General features: G+C 43.2%; 1 protein-coding gene across 8 annotated transcripts in view; it reads right to left on the bottom strand.

Annotated features, from left to right (window-relative positions):
- HIVEP2 (HIVEP zinc finger 2) overlaps positions 1 to 23,668 on the bottom strand; it is a 144,429-nt gene that overhangs the window by 3,199 nt on the left and 117,562 nt on the right. For all 8 annotated transcript variants that reach the window (XM_074580545.1, XM_074580542.1, XM_074580543.1 and 5 more), the window contains 6 exons: positions 22,384 to 22,428; positions 15,520 to 21,145; positions 14,611 to 14,765; positions 9,347 to 9,522; positions 6,633 to 6,734; positions 5,181 to 6,091 (listed from right to left, as the gene is read on the bottom strand). In XM_074580545.1, the coding sequence (XP_074436646.1) occupies positions 5,181 to 6,091; positions 6,633 to 6,734; positions 9,347 to 9,522; positions 14,611 to 14,765; positions 15,520 to 20,934 (6,759 nt within the window). In that variant the 5' untranslated portion in view covers positions 20,935 to 21,145; positions 22,384 to 22,428. The remainder of the gene's footprint in view (positions 1 to 5,180; positions 6,092 to 6,632; positions 6,735 to 9,346; positions 9,523 to 14,610; positions 14,766 to 15,519; positions 21,146 to 22,383; positions 22,429 to 23,668) is intronic.

Genomic DNA, 23,668 nt, shown 5'->3' with positions numbered 1-23,668 from the left:
AAGTGAGACACTTGAGTCTCATAAAAGAGAAACTGTCATAAGAAAGCACAGTGACAGCAAGTTATACCGCTGAATGGGGAAAAATTTACAGAATAAATTGCAGTTGCTAAGCCACAAGACATAGTTCACCTATCCTGTCAGTCCTTCCTATCGCTAACCTCACCTCTGCACAGCTGCTTGCCCCCTTGTTTTTTCCATCTTTGGTCTGTCAACCCGTTTCTCAGTCATACTGTCCTCTTGCTCTTGGATGTTTCCTAAGCTATGACATTTATCACTATTGCACCTGACGTGAACTTGGGCTATGGGAAATAGAGCAAAAGCAACCAAAAAAAAGGAGTAAAACTCATCAAAGAACAAACCTAGTCATACACAGATCTCTAATTGAGAAAGACATTGGCTTCATGTTGTACCTTGCCACAGTTTCAAAAGGGAATAGAGCAGCACTCTGTCCTTGTCGGATAGAGGTGGCTAACATGGTAGAAACTGCTACACGCTTCACGATCAGCAGTATCATCCAATATATGTCTCATATGCGTAATTTTTACATAGACAGTGACAATGTATGCGTGTCCACTGGATGCCTTCCAAGCCTGGGTGAGCACATATTGGATTATCTTTCTCTAGCTCTGGCAGATGAGTTTGGAAACAGCCAACATAAATGGTTACAGGCATTAATAACTGTTCATGCCTCTCTCCCAGCTTTTATTTCCTTTACCAATATCTAGCATTTTCATACCTACAAGCAGACACACAGATACATCTTTTTACGGGGAAAGACTGAATATCAGAGGAGCTGTTAACAAACATCCCGAAAATGCAAAGACTTTGCTCTGTTGACAGGGTAAGTATTATATCCCATCACTGAGCACAGAGCAGAAAGTCACACTGATTGCGGTGCAGTCAGAATGGGTTGCAGCCAGTGCAGTGAGATGAGCTCCTCTCTTTTTCAGGTGATGGGAATCCAGTTCATTTCCTATTAATTCTCGTTTGTTGCAGTTGAGTGTATTTCCCTCCAGCTCCAGGTGACATATAGTTTCCCACCCAACAATACTCTGTAGGAACTTTTCATTAAACTCTCAGACCTGGTCATAAAGCTAGACTGCCACACCACATCCCTGAGCAAAGCCACATCCTGCTTCACAGGTCCCTCAGAATGCCTAAGGCATGAGATAGGGCTTACCCTATATCTCATACATCACCCAAAACAGGCTAGGGGGGATTAAGAGGAAGATCGTATTTCAAAGCCAAGCACCCTTCACAGACATCCTCCTGACAGCCTCAGACCACAGCTTGCAAAAAAGATGGCGGGTGGAAAACAATCTCTTTGATTACCCTATCGTAATGTACTTGAGGCTTTTTAAAGTTAAAAATCAGAAAAAGTTGAACTCTATTGCGAAATTCAATAACAGAGCTTATTACCGATGTGCGTTCTGAAAGACATGATGCTTATTAAAGTGACCATAAATCTGTGTGGACTTCAGTTTCAGCATCCGCTCGACTTGCAGTCCTGCTGAGAATGCACCAGGGCAGCCCACGTACACCAGTATTTACAGTTACCTGGACTTCAGAAGTGTTATGCTGGCTTTCTGTTCAGGAACACATTTCACCCAAGATGATAAAGTATTGAGTGCTTGGGAAGGGATTGAATATCCACATGTCTGGGACGATCAAAGGATCTTAAGTCCTATTGACTTTCAAGTGGATATAGAGGTGCCTAACTCCCTTCAGCCCTTCTGGATATATCGAGACAGGCTTCAGACCTCAAAATGAATGAGAGGCGCAACAAAACAGCAACATGAGCAAATCCCACTACCTCCTACAAGCTAAAACAGTTGCTAGGAACAAGTTTGTACCGCTCACAGCAAGATATATTCACGGTCTCATTGTGTCTAGCCCTGGGACTGGAAGAAGAGGCAAAAGCTCTGGTCCACGCTAGGAAGTAGCAGGGTGCACTAGGAGTGGGGACAAGCAGGAACAGGGTGAAACTGCTGGTCCTCGATCCCACATTCACAATATAAGTGGGGTTGTGGGGTTGGAGGGGAAGGTTGCTTTGGACTATGTGGTCTCTTCTTGCTCACTTGAACGCCCAACTCACAGTTTAAATGCACTTGCTACACTCCTGGTGCACATTGTCTGGTTTAATTTAATCTGAAAACAATCCAGGTCACTTATTCCGTGACTGCTCTGCAATGTGAGTGGATCAGTTAGCCTGATCCAAACTAAAGCACTAACAGAGATGCACTCAGGGTGCACAAAAGCAGCCTTCCCATCTCTCCTCTTTCTCTCAGGACCGGCATAAAATGACTGGGTAGAAGAATAAGAGCCCTTCAATAACAGCACCAGCCTCCTCAGAAAGGACAGAGACCTCTGCCATTGACTGAAGAGGAGATCCCGAATGTATTCAGAGAGCAATGGGGATCTGCCTTTAAATTTAAAGATGGGCACTTAACTTTCCAAAGCCAAATGTGCACCAGCACCAACCAGAGCCTTAGGCTACTTTGGAGAGAGTATCCTGCTGCAAGAGTGTATCCTGTTATTAACTGCCAAAGAAAAAAAAAAAGTGTATTTTTCTGTACGATTGCTTTCTATGTGGTGCTTCCAGTGCCAGAGCACTTTACAAGCTCTTTGCACAGGACCACAAAAGTGCATGACGTCCAAGGGGAAGTAACATGAAGGGGAACTAGACCACCACTGGCCAAAGAGACTAGAGCAAATACATCAATTTCAGTGGAGAAGAAAGAAAACTGGCCTCTTCTGGGAACTGCAGGCAGCAGACGCACAAAACCACTCTTATTCCTACAAGGACTGTGAACCCAATGCAGCTCTGAAAGAGGAAGCGGGATTGTAAACTGGCATCTGCATCACTGATGCAGTTGCTAACCATGTTCTGATTTGCTGGATTTCACTTCTCTGAAAGTGAAAAACAGCCTTTATTCCTTTTTCTTCTCTGACAGCTTTCATTTATAGCAAGCTCAGGTGTTATTTGTCTTCCCACACACTGAGTATAATAACTTGTGTTTCACCTAAACTCAGCTACTGTTTGGCTGAAGTATGCCTTCCAGAAAGGCATCAAGAGGTGAGGAATCCATCTTTCCTTCCTTGCAGTCCTTGCAGTTGAGATGGGCAATCATCCTCACTTGTCATTTCCTCATTTAAATTTGCCTGGGCTCTGCTTCCAGTGATGCCTGTGTTCAGGTTCCAGCGAATGTACTGAGGTCTGGGCTTCTCTCTCAAAACACTCAACGTGCCACTGAGTTGCCAATGCTTTCTGTAGGACAAACGATCTTTTACATTGGGTTTTTCACTGCCACATGCCTGATCCTACCTCAAAAATAAGGTAAGTGTTAAAAGCCCATCTGGCACGGTGGACTTTCCAAAAGAAGGAGCTAAGGGTGCTAAAAGAGTCCTCATAATGTGCTAAACGCCTTGCTCGAAGGTGTGCATAACACACAAGGCAAACATTACAGCAAGAACTGTCAGATGGCCAAGGGTGACTGTTACACACCCTTTTGCCAGCATCCTCACACATCCAAAATCTCTACTACAGGATGCCAGTGGAAGTATCTCACGCAGGACATTAGGGACTGGGGCTCCCTGCACAATGTCAGCTGTGGCATCTCGTATAATCCCTTCCACTTGATACTAAGACATCGTGACTGTTAAACTGGTGGCTCTTTATCTTCTTGTTGTGCTTCCTTACTTTGTCAGTAGAACCCCTGGCGGGATTTGTATCCTCTCTCAGCTACACAGTGATGGGCCCTATGAAAGTGCAGCAGGGTTTCAGCATGCCCTTCCTCAGGGACCGCTTAGCCAGCCACCCCTCTTTGCTGCTCTCCCCGACAACTTACCAGGGCATAGTCTAAGCTGGAGAAGTACTGCATTGTTCTCTCCTACACACATTGCAGCTTTCCCTTATCCCCCTGACTTTTGGATCTGCCAGGCCGGCGGCATCTCGGCTCTGTTTGGTCCATCCCTGCTTCAGCCACCTTTGCCCAGCTGCATCCCTCACTCCATTCCCAGGCGCAAGGAGCACACCAGCTCGACAGAGCAATTCACCCCAGAGCTCTGGAAATGCTGATTTTATGAGCTCAGGGTTCAATTCTTCTCTGCAGAGAAGCACCACAAAGACTTCCCAAAGAGCCGAGAAGACTGGCGATGAGGAAGCGGGGAGGAGAGCCCTGCTGGGAGGAGGGCAGGGATTCAGGAACCGGGAGGCAGTGGGAGCCTGTCACAGCTTGCCCGGCTTGAACCCACACATATGGGCTGATAAAGCAGGCAATGAGAGGGCAGCAGCAACATCAAACATGGCAAGGGAAGCATACTAAATAAATAAATAAAAGCAATAAATAAAAAAAGTTCCTTAACTCTAAAGACCAAATTTATTCATGGAGGGAGTGCTTTGTGAATGCTAGGGCCTGCCAAAAGTGCCAAGTCGGCAGTTTCTGAGAGCTGATTTACTGAAAGGGAACAGCAGAGACAGCAGCTGTGCAAGTTTTGCATATTTCCATTTCCACCCAGACGGTTGCATCCCTGCCGAAACAGCCAGTCGTGATGGCACTTTCTGCGGGGCAGACAGCTGCCTGCTCCTGTCACACGAACACATCCTTTAAACTCCATCCACAAATCCTGATTTCGATGGGCACCCTGCTTTTCTGAGAGGTTCCATTTATTGTAGCGTTTTTATTCCATTAAACAATACTTTGGTGATGGGCACCGTACTGCAATATGAGGGCCTTAAGCCCTGATCTGGGCTCGATCCCATCTGACAGTCTGGGATGTAAAACGTTTTACAGTGCAGAAAGAAGCCCCACGTGCCATGTAAGCTTCCTGGGACATTTTAAAATAATATAATAAAATATATATATAAAATAAATATAATAAAGATGGAGGCAGTTAATGTAAGCTAGCCTAATTTCATTGAAGTTAATGGAGCTACTCAGGCTTGTACCAAGTGAAGATTTGACCCTTAGGCTGATTCTGTTGCATCTAACTGAATCAACATCCCGTCTTGGTCCCTGCCTATTCCAGATTTCTTGCATTTGTTCCGGGACTTCCCGCCATGGTTCAAAGCTTATGCCTTCTTCTTCTACAAAGCTGCAAAGTTTTTTAAAATCCTATGGACAGATTAGGTAAGAACACTGTTTTTGACAACAGGAGTGAAAATATTCTTTCATACTTACTGAATGCCCCACTGGAATAGATTCAGACTGTAAATATTGACCCATGGACAACGCTGGATTATGGTATAAGCCCCTCCGGGGAGATGCCGCTCTAACAGAGGCCATATATCTCCTCTCTCGCCTAGGAGACAAATCTCTTCGAACAGACACGTCTTTCCCTGGTGACATTGGTCTCCTTGGCGATAGGTGACGTCTTGGTGACATGTCCCGTCTTGGTGATAACTCTCTCCTCAGCACAGCCTCCTTCCGTGGGGAAAGATGCCTCATGGGTGAAATATCTCTTCGAGGTGACAGGTGCCTTCTGGGTGACAAATCGCCTTTTGGCATTAAATACCTCTTTGGTGAGTTATCTCTATAGGGTGAAGAATCATAGCCGGGTGACGACTGTTGACTGGAAGGTGAGAGGTCCCTTGGAGACGAACTGGGGTCTAAGGAAAGCACGTAATCCTCATCCATGCAACTAGGTATGTCCAACTTGTCTTTATCAGGCTCTGAATCGGTACTCTTACTCTGGAAAAACCTCTGATATTCTGTCATCTGTGAGTCTTCACAGGAGTCGCTTGGTGTTATAAGCTGAGTAACCTGAATGCTAGGTAAGGTGACCAAGTAACTGATGAGGGAGGAGTGTCCCACGGAAAGAGAGCCCTCAGGGGAAGCCCCCTGTGATGCCCCAGCCGAGTTCACCGACAGGGAGGAGAACCGAGGGGGCTGCGGGCTGGTGCTTCTTGATCTGGTTTTTGGTGTCGAGTCTCCCTGAGTATCATCAAAATCATCCTCATCTTCATCGTCATCGTCGTTGTCATCACCATCCTCGCCGTCTGACTCCTCCGCGTCAGAAAACTGGTGCTCTGCTGACAGGCCTGCCAGGTTGCTACTCTTCTCTGCCTCCTGCTGCATGTCCTCCATGTTTTCTGAAACAGCCACAGCAAGCCAAAATGGTGAGCACACACCCCACCTCTTACGCCTTCCGCCACATTCATTCCCCACCCAGCACACCCACCGCCATCGCTGGATGCTCTTCATCTGGGATGGCTGCATAAAGCCACTCTTCATAGACTCAAACCACAATTTTCCATAGCAATACCTTAAAGCTCTATCCTTGAAAGGAAGTATAAAAAGCAAATTCACCCTACCCCACCTTGCAACTTTGCTAAATGCTGCCATCTCTCACATCTAAATTGAAAACATGGGGAACTTTGTATGAGACAGATGACAACAGGTCATTCTTTTATTTCTAGCTCCTCCTCAAGTATCTTAATAAAAAGTGTAACGCAGACAAATGGATCGGATTTATTTTTCATACTTCCTGTTTATTAAAAAGATGCCTCTTAATTAAAAAATGCCCCAAATACTCTTAATATATTTTCCCATGCCAGCCACTGTGCTAAAGTGCAATGAGTCATTTGCATACTCCAGAGGCCATTCCAACTGAATTAAATCATTCTGGCATACCTGCTTCTTCGGTTTCAGCATCATCTACGGATGTCATTGATACTCCAAGCTCCAGGCATTTTTTCATGTGTGCTTTAGACTTCATATGTTTTGTCAGATTTCCTACGGATCAGAGATTAATCTAATTAACGGACAACAGCAAAGATCACTCTCCAAGTCAGGTTTTGGTGTATCTTAAATCCGTTATCCTGCAGATGGGGGTTTTAGTTTAAAAACAACCACAACAGACAGGGCTGACTCATCCAGCCCATTGCCCTCAGAGCCTATTTTAATAAGAGTAGGTTTTTATATCTTCCAAATAAAAAAAGAAAAATTTCAAATAAACTTAAACTCAGGGCCTGAGAGGTATATAGGCATCTCTCCAATTTTCCACATGACATTTAGGCACACCAGCAAGCTAAAAAACTCACTTTTGAATGTTATCTATCCCTGGACTCGGTGTTCGTGACATGTACAGACTGTTTGGACATCAAAGTAAGTCCAATGCACATCAGCCGTTCAGGGCTCACACTCCTAGTTTCACAGCAGCACTTCAAGCTGAGGGCTCTCCCAGGTACAACATGGAGGTTCCAAATGTCAGTGTGTTTGAAACATATTGAAGCAAAAGTACCCCACAAAAAAGACATTTATGGGAGACTTCTCTATGCAAGTTCACCGTCTTGCTGCGGTCTCTGAACTGAGAAGAGCTGTACGTACAGTGTTCACCTGGGATGTGGGAAATCCAGGTTCAGCTCCCTGATTTGGAGTACGGATCTGTACCAGACACAGCAGGGATTTGAAATCAGATCTCCCATTCCCCTGAGGGAGCAATCTAACACTAGACTGACTTTATGGAGTGCCTGTCTTGGTCTGTTTTTTCACAGATAAGAAAACTGGGTTGAGACTGGCCTCAAGAGACATTTCATGGCAAAGAATCTCGAGCACAAAGCACAAGCTAGAGAAATGAGAATATCGCTCTAATCCATTAACCACTTCAATCACATTTGTAACATGCAACGGGGAAAGCATGGCACAAGCAAACCCAACCCACTACCAAGACATGGTGCTTCTTAGCTCAAGGAAAGCACTCTGTGAATGTACCTATGCTGCTCCTGGGACTCCAACCGGCATCTCCAGATGGTGCATGTGGCACATGCAACCTCGGGGCAGGAACACCGTACCACTCTGTTGGATAGTGGAGGTGTGCTTAGAAGCTCACAAGCCAGGCTCTTCTCCTCTGACTATCAGTGCCAGCTAGTTCAAATAATTCCTTTCTCAGTAAGAGTTTCTCATTGTGCCTGTGCACTGCATGACAAGTGTAACCTGGCCACAGATGCCTCTGGATGGCTAAACGTTCAGGGTGTACACTGAAAACCTAAGTACCTCTGAAGGTCTGTCTTTTACTGTTCTCAGAAAAAAGCAACAATAGATATGAGGCTGACAACTGCTCATAAGCAGTAAAACACCAGTAAAACACTTCTTGTACTTCGAAGGCTCTTCCTACTCATGCCCTTCTTGTGCAATAGCATACCACCTCCCTGTTTCTTCTCTGCCAGAAATGCCAGCCTCAGCAAGCAATTTCGCATTTCTTTCCAGGCCATCCCTTCTGCCTGGAATGTCCTCTCTGAACACAGCTGCAAAACCACAATCCTTCTTCAAGTCCCTCCTCAAGACCCGTTCCTCCAGCAATGTCGAATGTAAACAATGATCCACGAACAGCTCACCAGATTGTCTACTGGGACTACAAAGAGCAGCTCCTTGTCTTTGTCTCTACACCCCCATGAAAGTTCTCATCTTAAATTAGGCTGACGGGTCTACTACCATCCATCAGCTATTCCCATCTTTGGCAGAGGAAGAACTGCTGGAGTCATGGAAACTATTACAGTTCTCAATCCTCAAAACAGCCATGAAGCTGCACTGAGATCTTGGGAGAAATTTCCTTCAGCTTCCTCTCTCCCCCTTCAAGTAAGTTCAGCGCACTGGGACCAGAATCCATTTCCCTTGTCTGCCAAAGGGAAGCTAAGAAACTGAGAATGTAAGGCTCATTTGGGCTGTGCTACATAGAAATGCTACCAAAGAAAAAGATTTTTCTCTTTTAAGGAGATAGTTGCAATGCAAATCCGAATTCCAAAGAATATCATTATCTGTGGCCTCAGGGTGACAAATGGAAGCTTTTTTCTGTGCTGATAAATACATGTGAACACAAGCTATCAGATCTCTATTCATAATTAATGCCACAGTGGATGGAGTGGCCCATCTGGGAGACGTACATTATTTATAAACTTGAAACTGACCCACTGTAAAGCCTGTGAAGACATGTTTTCCTCAGCAGCTGATGCTCTGCTTCTACATTATGTCATAACAAGTGTACTCTCCTGGTAGCATTTAAGGGTTGCTGCAATTAAAATTTGCACCATGTAACAATTTTGGCAGAAAGTATTATTTGTAAGGGCGGTTCTTATGTTACTACATTTTCTCTGCAGACAGATGGACCAGCCGAGAGCCTATAGCTCTTAATGAAGCTACCCAAGGAGTCTCGGAGTCTCACAGAATCCCTGGATCAATTAAACAGAAGAGAAAAACCTCTCTCATGAGGTCCCATATACATAAATGCAATAGTTTTATTCTGATCAAAATTCTCTCCTTGATTGTAAAGGGTGCTTGGATCCCAGACAGCAAAATAGCTCACGATTTGTTTGGGAAGTGGCAAGAGATCAGCAAAAAGGGTCAAGTACCTTTAGTTTTGAAGGCAAAATTGCACAACTTGCATACATAAGGCCGGACATCAGTATGAGTGCGGATATGTTTTTTGAGCATGCTTGGCTTTTTGCAGCGAATTCCACATTCTTCACAAATGTACTTTCCTCGGCCACGACCTCTGACATAGACATAATCCTCATTTGATTTATACCTGTTGGAAGAGAGCAAGCATTTCAATCATACAGACTCTAGGTCACGTGCACAATCCTCTATGCATCTGATCCTGTATATATCTCATCACAACAAATCCACAGAAGTCCATAGGAACTACTGAATTTTCAGTCTGGAACTCACAAAGTATTTGCCTTTCAAGGAATGCACTGTTCTCTATGTGTTTTAACAATATGAGACCAAAGGGTTGCAATACAAGAACAGTATAAACATATAGATAGACACTATAGATACTATAGACACAGCGCAACTCCAAATACAAGTCTGCAGGTTGGATTTATTTCAGCTAACTGTGGTCTTGTACAACACAGGCATCTACCACCACTGAAAACGGCATCATTTTGCGGCACAGTTCATTTAACCATTTTAGTGTATTTTTCCCTTGGGATCAGATAAATCACATCCTGGAAATGCTCATTTCTCCCCATTAAGCATAAAGAGAATGTAGATGACTAGCAAGGATGTACGCATTTACACTACAGATGCCTGAAGTTCCCAAAGATGGATCCCTCCCTCAGGGACACCAAGTTGAGTTCACTCAGGTACGTGCTGCCTTAGAAATAAAATGGGAAACTTCCAACCTGCATACATAGCAGAAAGCTGTCAAAGGAATTTTTCTTAGCACAGGCATAAACTCCATGCTATTTTTGCTGATTACATTGTGTGCAGTTTGATAATAAATAAGATATGCAAATCTACTTGAAGCTGTACATTGCCTATGATATCACGATAAATTGTTAATACTGAAATCTAAAGGGGCCCAGGGGATCTGCTCAGGCTGTTCTGAGGTTTGAAGAGTACTGGGCATTCTCTAGAAGGAGAATTTCATCCTCATTCACCCAAAGTAAAATCCAGAATTGCAAGAACTGAGAAATAATATTTTTTTCTGCCCTCTGTCCTCCGTTGCCCTCTTCCTAAGCAGCACAAAGTACTTTCAGTCACCCTGCGGATGCACAGCCCACAAAATATACTGACAGTCAGCACTTTAAATAAATAAGGGGCTGTGTGAAAGATTCTGTTAATGTGATGATAACTCTACAAGAAGCGAGTGGCAATTTTTGGGTTACAGAGCTGAAACATGTTTCAAGTGTGCTTTTCTTAGATGCACACTTCTTCTATATGTCCAGCTATATCACTGGCAATACAAATACTGAAGCTAATATCTTAGAAACACACAACACACTGTCCTGTTCTCATGTCCATCTTGTTATCTATTAAACACATCAGCTCCTCTTTCAAACGTGGATGCCTAAATTCAGTTTTTTTCACCTTTCCAATGAAGTCGGCCCTCTCCCTTTTCCTTCATTGTCCCACGGGCAAAACTGGCATAGTCTAATGTCATTTAATATTTAGGAGTCTCTCTAGCAGGTTTTTTTGTATAACGTTTCTGGGATTCTGCTTTTCTGTCTGCCTCACTTCCCAGGTTCTCCTTCATACACACATGCCAATGACTCCTAGTCATCTCTCTAGCCACTATTTCATCAACTACCTCCAGGCTTTCTTCCACAGACAGAAAAAATGTCCAGTATTGTTTGAAAGATTGCCATTTTATCTTCTTTTCATCTCTCCTTACAGTCTGATTTTGCTGGGATGGAGTTTACCCTATCACCCCTGATTGATACTTGTAAGATGAATGCTGTGCTATAACATGTGTTTTTCTGTTGCTACCACGTCTACTGTTCCTCTGCCTGACCTCATTCCCCCGGCTTCTGTCACCTGTCAGACCCCATTGGGCACAAAGACAATTAGACAAGATCTGTCTCTTCATCATTCATATGGATTGTTCTTGGCCATAACTGACCTTGACTCTCTAAGTATACTTCACCATAAAAATGACTGGAAGAGAAATGACACAGGCAAATTTGACATTTAAAGAAGGCTTGGTCCAAAAACTGAAACACCAGAAGACTGAGTCTATGGTGATAGTCTTTCTAGCCCCCAGTAATATTAGATCTTGTTATTAACTCATGTCTCCCTCAAAGCTTTCAGTAATTTTCCCCTTCCCACTACATAACTTTCATATAAGGGCTATGGTCACTGCTGCTCTGAGCTTGATTTGAATGGGACTCTAGAGTTAAAAAGCATTAACAAGCCTCAGAGTCCTGCTATTTCTATCCAAAATATTATTTTATTGGGGATTTTCAATTAGAGTCTATTACCCATAGATATAAAAGAGCAAACATAAGCAAACTGTGAACTCTTGCTGTCAGCTGATAATGTCATTAAGCCAGATGTCAGACGAGTGGGCATGTTTGCTCTGTCCCGCCTTTTCACTTCATGCCATTGCTAACTAACTGACTGTACTGCAGCGAGTACTGCACTTCAAATTGCTGCTTTTCTTCGAGGAACATTGCTTCATATCCTATCAGGGTTTTGCAGTCACAGATGATGGAAAGCAGATTTTGTGATTCGGATCATTTCACTCGAATCAAGCCACCTGCCAGAGGTAATAATGATGGCTGTTAGCGTCTTCCTTCAAAACCCCCTCTGCCGTGACGCTTACGAACTGCTCTTGACGGGCTTTGGTGCAGCAAGGTGGTGATGTGCTGTGACACCTGCTCTTTGCCTCAGCCCCGTTCATTCTGGTCCTTCAGCTTCTCACTCATCCCCAGCCCCGTCTATTTGCTTTTTGCCCACCCGCCATAGGAGCGCTCCTCCGCTCCCCTGGCACGAGGCAGCTGCACAACTGCGCTTCCCTGCCCAGCGGACAGGCGCTCCCACAAACCGAACTCTGACAGCCACAGATCTTTCTCAGCTATGGATTCTCGATTGCCTTCTTGGCACTTAACAGAAGAAAAGTAATCGAGAAGCCCAGGCAAATCCACCTCCTAGGACAACCAAAAACCAAAATGAAAATAGCCTGCTGAAACAAGGTATCACCACACACGCTTGCCTGGCCAGGGGAGAAAACGTGAAACAAAGACGACAGACATTTGCTGCATAGTTCAGTGCACCACTTGCACGTGCTGAGATGACACGGAGATGAGCTTGGTGAGAGCAGAGCAGAACAGAGTACGACAGAACAGCTCTACAAAGAGCAAGCAAGACGGAAACCCACCCTTGTTAAAAACCAGCTTTCAGAATCACAAACAAAAAACTGAAGAGGAGGACAAATTCAATAGTCAGGACAGAAAACAATGAAAGACACAGTTATAATATGTAAGTAATATTAAATTATTAAAATATTAAAAAATAAAAATAAAAGTCATTTTAAAAATAGCCAAACTAATGAACGAATGAATCTACCCTTCCAGAAATAATTCCTATGGAATAAATGATAAAATTATGATTTATAAGGTAAGAGAGGACTCATTAATACTACATCGTCTCATTCACTGTAGCTTTGCAGATTATATGCTCCTATTGGGGAATTCCCAGTCTATTGCACAGATTATTTGTCCCCCCCCAACTCCAGAAATGAACATGCACATTAAGGTTTCTTACTTTTTGTTCTACTCAAAGGATAGCCAAGTACTAAAACATAGCCAAGTACTACTAGGAGACTTTTCTAGGTGACTTGTGAATTATATGCCTTTACACAAATAGTTTTATAGACCTTATTGGAGTACAGGGAAACTTAAGACCGTGCAAGTAACATACAAAGTTTCTTAAACAAGGTGTTAGATGGTTGAGGCGTTTTATAGAGCTATCTGTTGCAGCTCACACTGATCTGAATCCCCCTGTAAGTTGCTTTTCTCAACACACTTTTATTCTTCTGACCTCCCATTCACATAGCTTACATCAGTGCAGACTGTCTTCGGATGGGTGATCCAAATTCAGAAATGATACATAGTGGGAAGCAGGCAAATGTTATACTTCAAAGTGGGTGTGAGTTGAAGCAACTCCTTAAACTTCTTGTAAGCTTAGGCTCACCCCTGAATTTGGGTCGCTCTTGTGCAGCCAGCCTACTGGCTTGGGTATCAGGACAATGTACAACTACAGAGAACAGCCAGGATCAAAGTGTCTGGGCCAGCATACCAGTAACTATCTCCAAAATAATATTTTCGGTCTTTCAGGCAAGAGGTAGGATCTGCTCCTTCAGTGTTGCGGACTACAGAGAAATGCCAATGTTCATTTCATGGAGACTATCCAAGTGGAGCCAAAACTCATAATGTTAATGAAGGACAACTGAGATTTTAAAGGGTACAAACTGACAGCAGAAGGAAATGGACGTACCAATTTCTCACATCTCCATCCTGACCTATTTAGTTCCCTCAATAAAGCAGTTGCTGTGAGACCATCTGAGTTTGGTAAGACTGAAAAACACAGCTTATTCAGCCACCTGACTATTCACTACTAACAACTGTCAAATTGCTTGCATCATGTCAGAATTCTGTAAAAGAGATAAAACAATATCTTCCATTTTAGAGTGTACTGCAGAGGCAAACAAGTGTCCATTTCATTTGCTTTTTATAACAAGCCTTATTAGCCTCAAAACAATGCTAATGGGCTTTCAGGTCGCCTTTTTCTGCTCTCTTTGTTAGTTGTTTCTCTTATTACTTGAGTGATAGATGGCCATAGTAAAACTAAACATTATTTTTTCAACCATACAAGACAGATCTATGGATTAGGCTTAGATACCATAGACTTTGTTGTCATCTTACATTTTACCTCCAAAAACCAACTCCAGTAAATAATAAAAAATTACAAGAATAAGAGTACGCATGCCTAGCTAACACATTCAAGTGAGTGGAGGTACACAGTCTAAAAATGGAAAGATATCCTCATGGAAGCCCTTAAATACAAAGAAACGGTATCGAAAATATCAAAATAGTAACTGTTTACCCATTTCTTGGACCTAAGGAATGCAAGTAACAATTCCAAGCGAGTGCTCTCACACAGATAGAAAATATAATTGTCCTAATAGCAAAGTAGAGCCAACAGTAAGTACACAGGTACCCTACAGTTTGTTTTAAGACTGACATACAGACAAAAAAGAAGAGGGTTGGGAGCTACAAGACATGGCAGGAATACAGGAGACTGTTCACATCCTAATTCATTCATATTCATTTTTAAATCTCTTTAAAATGACAAGCTGAGCTTGAAATTTCCAGTTGCATTTTCTTACCCTCCTTCAAAGATTTTAATTCGTATCGGCTCAGTTTGTTTGGATGCAATGTCTTTATCTCCATGAATGTCTCCTTTTACTCTTTCTTTTATAATATTCCCCACTACTTTCTTTTCAAGCTTGCTGCCAAACAAGAAGAATGGCTCGTGTTTCATCTGTAGAACAAAGTCAAGGAAGGGTGTTACTGCTGGAGCACACAATAAACGCACACTTCATTTCAAGTACTTTTAACATTCCAGGTCGAAGTCAAACTCTTGTTTTGGTGCACCTCTATATGATGAATTAATTTGCCCCATTTAACTTGAAAGAGAATAAGAGAGGGGGCAGCATGGACAAATTTTTACGAGAGTCTCCACAGAAAAGACAGCACCATATCTTTCCTCAGAAAACAAATCATGGAAAATAGAGATGGAAAAGCCTTAGAAGGTAATTTATTGCCATTACAGAATTTTCCCTGGCATCATTATCTAATGCTTAGTCCATGAGGAAGACTCAGTATGTAAAAGACATTAAATGGATCTGAAGATCCTTACTCAATTTTAACTTAATCTTTACTTATGAGCTTGCATGGATGTTTGTGTCTGATACTGTTTGAATCGGGACATGGCAAAAACAAAGGACAAAATAAAAGGAGTTTATGTATCAGGCTCTGGTACATACGAAGGGAGGGCTTTAAAAGCCTAATTTTTTACACCTGATTTTGAAAATGGAGACAGAGACAGCAGAAGTAGCAGAGCTTGCAGAAGGATAAATTGAGGCTCAAAAGTTGTCATGGGAAGATCTCGTGCCTGATTTCCCAATGGGAATGTTGTTTTTTTAAAAAAAATATTTAACTTACATTTCACAATTTACTAGTATTTTCACTAATAAAGATAAATTACTTTAATTTTATTAAAACGTCTCATTTACCTGAGCAAACTGCTTCCATGCATTTGATGATGTCAGTTTACCAGCTCCAGGTCTATGCATAGCAGCCAGAGTGTAGATTTCCGTGGTGTTTTTTTGCTTGGACCTTAAAAGTGCTAAAGTGGTCTTTGTACTAAGCCCAGATGGATTTGGGTTACAGGAACTTATACACCATGAAGCATAAACAGAAGATTTGAGCGTTGGTTGCTGAATGTAATTGGGTTTTGTATAGTTTAAGAAACACCAGCTCACAGTAGTAGTAGTGCGCAGACTTGGGAACTGAAGGATCTGCTGAAAATCTGCCACGTCTGTCAGGAGAATGGTTGAGCCTGTGAATTTCCCACTGGCATTGGATGACATCTGGACCAACATCCCAAGAGGCAACTTTTGATGTTTCAGCTGGTCTTCTGGCTGAATTTCTCCTGGTGGCAATGAAGATCTCTGTGGACTCATGCTCATATCTGAGGCTGTTTCATCGACATCCAGTTCCTCTGGCGATTCTCTTCCTTCAGAAGGGCCACTGGACTTCTGCCCCGGTGACGTGGAATCAAAACTGGAAAGTTTCTCCCTGCTCAGCGGGAAAGCGTCAGCTGTTGCCATGCTGACAGGTGGTAAATCTTGAGATGACGAGGACGACAGTGGTGAAGAGGATGACATGGATGGCAGACTTTCTTTTGGCTCAGTAGCACAGCTCTGCCTTACTAGTTGAGGCTTCTGCATTCTTGGAAAATCTTTCTTTATATCCGAGTTAGTTAACTCAACTGCACTTAGCTCCTCAACTATCTGCCCATACATTTTTTCTTCTTTGACTCGTTTCTGCTGCTTGGTCTCCATGAAGAGTTCCAAGCTGCTGGCAGGTGACAGCATTCGTTTGCTTCCTCCCAAGGTAGAAACCATGTCAGAACTGGAAGGCAAGCACAGGGGAATTGGTGGCTCCAGTCCGAGTGGTAGTGTCTGAGGCACCTTCCACAAAGGATATTTTTCTAGCCCTCCATGCTGACCCAACATCTGAGCTATGTTAAATCCAATTCCTTGCATGGCTGCATTAGTTGCCAATGTTCTTTGTGAAACAGTTTCATCAACTTTACAAATTACAATCGCAGGACTGTTACTCTGTCCGAGGATCTGGGAAATGCTTGTGTACATGACGCTACCATAAGATGGCACATGGGTTTGAATCCTGACGGGAACAACTGTTCCTGGCAAAGACTGTACAGATCCATCACCTGGGGAGTCAAAATCTGTCTGAAGATGCTGCTCAGAGGAGGTATCTGTTGGTTTAATGCTATGGTCTGACTGGTACTTAGCAAGAGTATTTTTTGAATACTGCCCAGATGTTCCTGAGTAATGCTGGTATGCTTGCTCTTTAGCGTGCACATAATCAGCTGGTTTCTTTCCAATAAGCTCTGGCGCATGTTCCAGGTGATAACTTGGAGGAACCTCTGTTTGGAAAGGCTGTTTGACGTAAGATTTCTGCAGCTGTTGCACAAAATGATGCTGGAAGTGTAGAGGCTCTGTGCATGACTGCCACAAGACAGGCTGCTGAGATGGTGGTAAGTGAACCATGCAGACAGCTGGATATGGGAACTGAAACAAGGTGCTATGAAGAGTGGGAAATGGGACTTTTTCCTGATGTGCAAATAGCTGCTGCTGCTCTGATGGATGTTTGTTAGGAATATAAGGTGCTTGTTGGATCAAGGGAGTCCGTAACATTTCCGGGCTGTCTGCAAGAAGAGCCTGTTGCTGGGCAATGTGGGATGAGCTATTACTAAGCTGAGCACAAGAGCCAATAGCCTGTTTTCCAGAGTCATCTACCTGAATGGGCTGAAGTACAGAGGAAGGGGAGTGATGCCAAGCAAGCTGGGAGGAGCGAAGACCAGCCTGTGCATGTTCCATCTGCTCTTGCTTTATACTTTGTTCTGTGCTCTGATCAGTCTGAGAAATCTCTGGAAAACCACTGAAGGAAGCCTGGCGAACCAAGAAGCATTTCTTCCTTTCTCGGGATGGAGACAGTGCCGTAGTAGGTGTCCCAGCCGAAGAGGCGTGAGACAGGTTCCCATAATCAAAGGACTTACTTCGGATCTCTGGGATTTCAGCAGCATGAGGACAGGGCATCTGTTCAGATGAGCAGCGTCTCATTTCCCTCTGATGGTGATGCCCAGGGACGGAAAGTGAGTAAGCACCAGCTGGAACTGTTAAAAACTCAGACTGTTTTCCAAACTCATCTTGTTTGGGAGGTGTGATGAACTTCATATTCTCTTCTCTTTCGAAGGACATTGAAAAACTCGAGCTGTGGGACAAATTACTTTCCTGGCTAGGGCTGCGAGAGAGGCTTGTACCTGTGGACTCAAAGCTGGATTCTCCAGAGGAGTGCTCCATGTCAGCCAGTCGTAAACGCTTCTTTTTGGGTGGTAGCTTTTCGGCTGGAAGTTGAGAAAGGGTTTCACTTCTCTGGGGCCACTGGAATTCTTCAGTGGGTCTCTCCTGCTCTTTGTTCTGCACTTCTTTATCTTTCTCAGGCTTATCTGGCTCCTCTGTGACACGAATTTCAGGTACCTGTATGTTGTGCTGGCGAACCAACCTGGGCTGCACATGATACGGCTGAGGCTGCTGGGATGGAGACGGCTTACTGGTGTCAGCATTTTCCGTTTGCGGAGCTCGGTCTGGGCTCATTGGAGACTCACAAATCTCACTCTCACATGTTTCGGATGGTGAATAAATCTTTTCCTGCTGGCATGCAATATGTTCTGTAGATTCAGACCTTTCAAATGAGTTTGGCCTGCTCAACGAATTTGTGTGCTGAATGACAGAGATGACATTTCCAGGAGGCTTTCTAGCTAGTGGTTCTGCAGTCTTTTCTTGCTCTGCAGTTAAGGAGGAGTCTTCCAGAGAAGCTGCCGGGCTTCCAGACTGCAAGTAAGGCCTGCAGATTTCAAAACGCTCCGCATGGCAATGAGCAGCATTCTCCAGGCCTTGAAGGGCAAATCCACTCCTTGGCACTTCCTGAATTTGGGATTTCGGATCAAAGTCCAAAGGCTGAATTCCCCCAGTGGTGCCAGTCGTACTGCTGCAAAGCATGGGACTGTCTTCCTCATCTCCAACACTCTCCTCTTTCCTGCGTTTTCTGTTTTCAAAAGTTGTTCCAAGCATGGACGGCACCGCCTGAGACTGTCCGAGTGGATCAACAAAATACTCTCCCGCCTTGTTCATCCCACATAAGGATGGTGAGTCCCTGTAGTTCTGCTTCTGAGCTTCAAATTCTTCCCACTTCCTGTAGTGCTTTCCACTGGCATCATAGTCATAAAAGGTCTTGTCTCCTTTCTTCTCTTTTAAGGATGCTCCTTTGTCACCTGCTGTCTGTCTGCTGGAAGCAATAATGATATTTTTCCCTGGTCTTCCATGATAGTCCGAATCTGAGTGCCCCTCCTGCACAGAGGGCAGTTCAAAGGCAGCCTGTCTTCTCAACATTCTTTGGTGGGATATTCCCACTGTCCCGGGATAAAACACATCATCTGAGCCAGTCATCTTCTCATCAAATGAATGGCTTCCTCTCAGGGACGGGGGAATACTTAGGCTGTTTGCAGAAGAGGTTGGCATGGAGTTACTTCTGATAAGAGGAGAAGAATCTACTGGGGGCTCTAGAAAGACGGGCACGTCGCCCTGCTGACTGACTTGGTACAGGTTGGATTCACTTTTGATGGATGAAGTGGTGGTTTGGGATTGTCTGGATTCTGTATTGCTGCCTGGATAAACTTGTGTAGATTTAATAGTGCTCAAATTACTGGAGTCAATGAGTTCTTCTTTATTTGGAGTCAGCTGAGAAATATGTTCCTCAAGCATCTTGACATCTAATCTGTTATTTAAAAGAGGTAATGGTTCTGCTTTGCCCTTTCTACCCATTAAACTGTGTTCCTGATTTGTTGTGGCTACTGTTAGTGCTGTCCTTTGATTAATCCTATAGAACTTCCCAAAGATGATCTCTTCATAAGACTTTGCATTAGTATTTGGTGGGCTAATTTGCTGCTCGGCACTTTCTGAGCGGGAAAAATAACCAGAGTCAGTGCTTCCTTTACTGTGTGGGCTCAGGAGGTTTAACGACTGCTCAGAATCTTGCCCTTTTTTCTCTGACAGTCTTAGTGCAAGTCGCTGTTTAACTGTGTGAGAGTCATCAGACTTGGTACTTAAGGATGGGTTTTGCAATATGTCAGAGCCAATATATGGTGAACTCTCACTGGGTAACTGAATTCCACTTTTAGGGATTATCAAAATGGGCACTTTCATCGGCCCCACCAAGGACTCTTCCATGGAGGAGTGAAAACTGCTCCTGCTAGCGATGTCCAGTGGGAGCTGTGGGACAGGGCTCAGTTTGTCAGACCCTTCCACTAGGAGTGAGGTCTCCTCATCAGTGTCCGTGCTCTGCTCGCCATCTGAATGTATTTCAGCTTCCACGTCGATATAACTGGCATCTAGGTCCAATTTGGAGACTGCTGACTCTGTGAAAGGTACCAGTCCTGCTTTAATTGCATGGGCATGTGACTTCCTGTGCTTGTAAAGGTTGCTCTTCGTCTTGAAGGAGAAACCACAAGGAACACAAGGGTATGGTCGCTCCCCAGTATGAGACCTAATATGTTTTTTAAGTACACTAGGTTTGGCACAAGCCCGATTACAGTAAGGACAAATGTACTTGCCAGGCTTTTTGGGTTTGTGCTCCTTTTTGTGAGCATCTTCTGATTGTTCTAAAGACTTCTGTGAATATTGGCTGTATGCGGGGTTCAAACTTGAAATCTTCTTCCTGGAGAAACCTCCACTATGGCTATGCATATGAAAAGGAAACAAGTCCTCTGAGGCAACTGATTGCAAGTGGCTAGGAAACTGCCACGGAGGGCCTTCCAAGCTCTGATGTGGCTTTATGTTGTGCAAGAAGCCTTGTGGCAATGAATGCTGTGGGAAAGAAAGTGAATGTTGACATGAGTAAGGACTTGGACGATGCTGTGGATATTGCTTCTCCGTGACTTGCTGTGCAGCTTCATTCGATGATACCAGTTTCCCAGAACTAAAAAGTTGTGCTGATGCTGTGTTTCCAATTTGCTCGTGATCTATTTGTGGTTGCCTCTGTACTTCTTGATTGCCAAAAGTGCTCATCTTAATAACAGCTGAATGTTCTTGCCTCCATCTACTTGGTACTTTAGCAGTTTCTCCAGACCTTGAGGTAGCTTTTTGCCCTATAGCTGTGTCCCCAGAGTCCATTTTGTTACACAAGGTCTTAAGTGCTAGTTCACTTGAAAGCTGTGCAGACACATGGAGTGTGTCCAAAGCTGTGCTTTTTAAAGTTTTGTTGCTCCCATTTTTCCAGGGCTGTTGCAAGTTCACAGACTTTTCTTTCTCTTTGGAACTTTCCACACAGTAGTCTATAGGCATTAGATTTGTGTCTGTACACTAATGTGAGTATTATACACTTCTGCTCATGGCAGGAACTTTCCTAAACAGTTTATTATACATTTGCAAAGACTTGTTATAGCATTTGGACAATTTCCATTGTTATTAAATACTGAGATGCAGAATGACCCGGGGATATTTGTGATCTACTAGAGCAAAGTTCTCTTCATCTCTTCCATGGTGACACAGGTGTCTGTAAGGAAAAAGCAAAGAACAAAGAAACCACATGCACCAATTAATATAGCCATGCAAAATAACATCGATGCAGTCAGCTGCACTTCCATTGAGCCTTTCATGAAAAATACCGAGGTACTCCAGTAAAGGTAACTACATTTCACAAATCCCCTTTTGTCAGGAGACACAGTAAAGACTGTCTCCAGAGACTGTACACAAGCACAATCACTACTCAATAAAAGCCCTAGGAAGAGAAAACAAGGATCTACACTTTCCAAATTGAATAGTAGCTTTGGAAGGATTTCTGGGGACAGTTTAAAGGCTTGATTCTCAGAAAGTCCAATACCTACTTTCAAAGCTCTTTCAGCAAATCACTGCTGAAAATAGAGTCCTAACACCGTGGGTGGCAACTACCTTATCCAGTATTACTCACCTACAGCTCAGACATGCACTTTTGTCACCTGGTCTTCCTCTAGAGTCAGAGGAGGGTGATCAGTACTCCCAGAGGAGAAATCTTTCTGTATCGTGATGGGTGCTTCAGACACAGAGGACGTCTATGCACATGGCCCTCCACTCTGGAGATGCCTGTTTCTCACTGTTGGCTAGGCAGAAATCCTAAATGACTACTTGGAGCATATACCAAAATTTAAGATGGCTAACGTGACGTACTTCTGGTTTTACAAGAAGGTGTTGATCACCCTTTTAAACTACTTTTAAACAGTCAAAAGACGGACGTCAAATAAGCATTCTGAACACAACACTATCGGTTCCTTTCCACACCTTCCAATCACTATATTAAATTTTAGCGAGTGTCTTGCTAGAGGGAAAACACGTATTAGAGAAATGAGCTATAACTGTGTTTATGTGACTTTAGCATTTTAGATTTCTCTGTCGAGACATTTCCATCCAGCTATGCACACACTTTTTATGCTTAAACGCAATAGGTTTCCACAGTTCTATTATAAAGAAGAAAAGCTCAGAGGTATGATTTTCATAGACAAGTAGAGCATTTGAATTTGAAGAATAATGTAGGCTTCCTGCTTCCGTATTATCCAAACACAGGATATTTTCGGGATGAAACCGTGAGAACCATAAAGGCAGTCACAATTTTACAACAGCAAGGAAAAGGTTAAAAAATTAAGTATTAGAGATACTGGAATATTTTTCATTCTTACAATGGAAAAACTGAATTTGGCTTGAGGAAACATAAGCAAAGTGGAGGAAAACACGCAGGGAATGGGAATATAAAACAATTACCTGCATCTTCTAGGTAGCTAATAGGCATGACTATCTTCAAATTTCCTGTAGAAAAAAAAAATACAGTCATAACAAATTCTTGATATTAAGTGTAGACACTGAAGACAGTTTTCTCTTCTTTACAGTAGAGGCCTGAAAATTTCATTTATCCATCCACTGGGAAAATGTCACGTTGTGACTTAGAGGTCCGAGCAACCACATTTGAAGAATAATGAGTGAGAGTCTTTTTAAAGTATTTATGTTTCTAGTTTGTAGATGAATAACTGCAAGTCTAAACTAATGCAATCTCACCTTTCTGAATCAGTAAAAAGAGAGCTGCCAATGTCCCTCTTCATTCCTATGCCTTTGCTAAGCCTGGATTATCCCTGAATCCCATTGGCAAATCCCTTTTCAGTGCCTCTTTCCAGCTAATGCTTTTAGGCTCCCAGCCTCTCATTAAATGTTTCAGGGACCAGAAAGAAATCCCGGTCAGGGTGTCACCACTAAGGTACAAGAAAATGTAGTGAAACGCAAGTAGGTTTCCAAATCACTTAACATCGGTGGGACACTGCTCATGAATATATGGCTGCCTTCTCAAAGAAGAAACCTACAGACCAAATACCAAATGGCTAAAAGACTTCTGTGACTGCCCTGATTTGCCACCTGTCTGACCATCACCAGACACAGGCTGCTCTTGGTATTGCAGAAACAACTGGCACAGAGAACACCCCTGACAAAGGGAGCCAGAACATCACCTCCCTGCCCTAAAGAGCATTTCTCCCATTAAAGGAGGACCCTCCCTTCCATTTTTCAGCCTATCTTATCTTGAAAACGGATTTTGGTTTTTGGTTCATTAAAAAGGCTGTTTGTTCAACTGTGATAACAAAAGCAACAATTATGGCTTTCCTTTATGGTTTTTATTCAGGACAACATTCAGAGCATCTCTAAAGAACAGATCTTTAGAAATAGCTGGGCTATTATCTTCAGAGTATGGGATATAGGCTACTATAATGATCCTCAATTAGAAACTGCCACAAAAACAGCTAGAGCACTCATGCTTTCTCCATTGAATAAAACCAACAGATGATAAAATCGTAAAGTCTATAAAAGAAAAGAATCATCAAAACTTGAAAAATAATTTTAAATTCTTTGTAATTAACAACACTTTCAAAGAACAAATGGACGTTAGTAAAGCCCCATGACTTGACGCAAATAGAATCTCTACTGTGCCACCTGTTATCAACTCTTTATTTACTAGTACAAATAACATCAGTAGTTAGGACAGCGATAGCTAACGGACTGTTGC

This window comes from Larus michahellis, chromosome 3 (genome assembly GCF_964199755.1).
Source record: "Larus michahellis chromosome 3, bLarMic1.1, whole genome shotgun sequence".
NCBI classification, from domain to species: Eukaryota; Metazoa; Chordata; class Aves; order Charadriiformes; family Laridae; genus Larus; species Larus michahellis.
This window is presented reverse-complemented; position numbering and strand designations above follow the sequence as displayed.